Source organism: Montipora foliosa, chromosome 5, assembly GCF_036669935.1.
Source record: "Montipora foliosa isolate CH-2021 chromosome 5, ASM3666993v2, whole genome shotgun sequence".
Classification (NCBI taxonomy): domain Eukaryota; kingdom Metazoa; phylum Cnidaria; class Anthozoa; order Scleractinia; family Acroporidae; genus Montipora; species Montipora foliosa.
This window is the reverse complement of record NC_090873.1, coordinates 47,818,996-47,821,495: the sequence shown is the minus strand read 5'-3', so window position 1 is coordinate 47,821,495 and position 2,500 is coordinate 47,818,996. Positions and strand designations below refer to the sequence as shown.

At 39.3% G+C, this 2,500-nt stretch overlaps 1 protein-coding gene across 2 annotated transcripts in view; it reads left to right on the top strand.

The window, feature by feature from the left end:
• Positions 1 to 2,500, top strand: part of LOC138004543 (sorting nexin-17-like) — a 34,169-nt gene that overhangs the window by 12,046 nt on the left and 19,623 nt on the right. For both annotated transcript variants that reach the window (XM_068851087.1, XM_068851086.1), the window contains exons 4-5: positions 30 to 140; positions 2,042 to 2,132. In XM_068851087.1, coding sequence (XP_068707188.1) covers positions 30 to 140; positions 2,042 to 2,132 — 202 coding nt within the window. The remainder of the gene's footprint in view (positions 1 to 29; positions 141 to 2,041; positions 2,133 to 2,500) is intronic.

Here is a 2,500-nt window from a genome sequence, read left to right as displayed (position 1 = left end):
TTTATTTTTGTGTTGTGTTTTGTGTCAAGGAATCCATGAAAGCATCTCCAGAAAGTGTTCAACTTGACATTTTCTTGATGAATGGACAGAAAGTTGCATTGGACATTAAGTCTACTGATAGAACAGATGATGTGCTGGAGGTCAGTCATTACCATATTTTCCTCTTTAGATCTGTAACTGCCATGAGCACAGCTTCCAGCACAATCTTACAACACCACAGTGATGACGAAAGAGTGTTTTATGAGAGTAAGGGAATATAGAAGGTTTTCCTTATACGATGGAGGCTGGACCTCTCATCTCATTGTTTGCCGTGCCATGTCCAGGATTTTTGGGCAGGTACATGTATCTTTTTTTAAACTTAAGGATCTTAGAAGTTGTCTACTGAGGGATAACAAATTGAGCAAAAATCATCACAACATGGTCAATAGATTCTATTATTTATGAATGCCTACATGAGTAAGGTTCTACCTCTCTTCTGGAAACTTGTTTTTCATTGATCATCATCATCATCCATTTTACATTGCTTTCCATTTCAATTGGGTACTATATTGGATGGTATGTTTGCCCTCCATTTGTCTCTCCAGGGCATCTTCAACTGAGAGATTGTGGAGCATTATGTCTCTTCAGACTCTAGCTCTGACCAGGTTTTGTGAGGCCAGCTCCTCTTTGTTTGCCCATCTATTTCAAGACCGATGATCTGGTTGATCCACTTGTCACTTCTTATTACATGTCCAAACCATCCTAGGCAAGACAATTATACACCTGAGAGCTAGGTCTAATCCAACCAATGAATGGGGGGTAGTTTCTAAAGAAACTGTGGTGCTGCGTCGGTGGGGAAGTAGTATACAGAAATTTGGTTTTATCAATGGAGTTGCTAATGTAAATTGGCCACCGTACAGAGATTCTAAAAGCTGACATTTCGAGCGTTAGCCCTTTGTCAGTGCGAAACGGACGAAGGGCTAATGCTCGAAACGTCAGCTTTTAGAATCTCTGTACAGTAGCCAATTTACATTATCAACTCTGTTGATAAAACCAAATTTTTGTATACTAATCCAACCAAGCCAAGCTTTATGCAAAGGACACTGTTTTACATTATCAGCGGCCTTAACATAACACATCCACCATATTATTGACTGCTTAGTCCTCTGAAAGTGTGACAAGTCTGTCTTCTTTAGAGGCCAGCATTCACTTTTGTACAGCATGGTGCTTCCGATGCAACTGTTGTTTTAGACTCTTCCTGTGTGGTTAGTGATAGGGTCTTTCTTGATAGCAAAGGGAATTATTTCCTGAATTTATCTCAGGTACAGGTAGCACTCACTCTTGTGATTGTTGCAGCCTCACAGCCACCAATGCCTTAGTGGTATCTCCCAGATAACAAAAGGAGTCTGCAACCTCCTGTCTGTAGTTTTTGAATACCACATGGTCACAAGGCTTGCCATTGATGGAGCAGGCAGTACCAAGACACCTGGTTACATCTAAATGTAGGGTCAGAGGATGGCTTGCCACAGATGTTACTGCACCTCTTATGGACCCAGTACACAATGTACAAACAACTATGTAACCCTAACCGTAAACCCCAATTAGCTCCTTTCCTGCAGACACCATAATTATGGGTGCTTGCCAGAGTCTCTCAATGTACCAAGGTGTGTAGTTGTGCTCGTGTTCACTCACAAACCATTTTGTCTCTAACCAAGACTTTGAGAGGAACAACTTCTCCAGTAGTCCATCACTTGCATCTGGTAATATAGCCAATCTGTGTGCATATAAGAGTTCCCATGAACAACCAGTTTTATTTCACAAACAGGCTTTCAGTGGTAAAAAACATTTTAGCGTTGGAGTCCTGCCCCAGTCTCTTCAGAGATCCTTTTCACCTTCTCACCCGAGTCACTCTTGCTTTTCTCAGGGCAGCTTTCCATTTTGATGTTATTCTTCTTACCCCTTTCCCTATTTAAATCACACAGTTAAAAGTCATACTTTGTTGTTTTGTCATGTTGTACTTTTATTCATCATATCAATATACATGTTATTTGTGTTACTTTAGACATTCATGGCAGAAATAGACCTAAGTGAAGAGCTTGTGTATTATTTTGGTCTTTTTCTGATGAAAAGAACAGAGGATGGAGAAGCAAGGAGTGAGTTGCCTGATTGTTTTAAAGTAGTGTAATTTTGGTAAATATTAATTATATATCAGAGAAGGTAATTGTCACAAAGGCTTCAAAACAGAGAAGTTTAAACCTGTCAGAAAATAATTATCTTGGGTTATGCAACACAACACAATATGCCAATCTATAAAGATTGAATGAACTGAGATGAAGTCAAGATTGGAAACCTACGTTTATTATTGACAGTTTGATTGCCTTTACATGTACACGAGTTGATTTTGTTCATGTTTTTTTGGTTTGCACCACACCAAGTTTAGTTTGTTTTGCAAAAAAATCTGTCAACATGAAACCATTTTCCAGTGCAAACATTTTTTTTGGCCCACCAAGACTTTCACAAG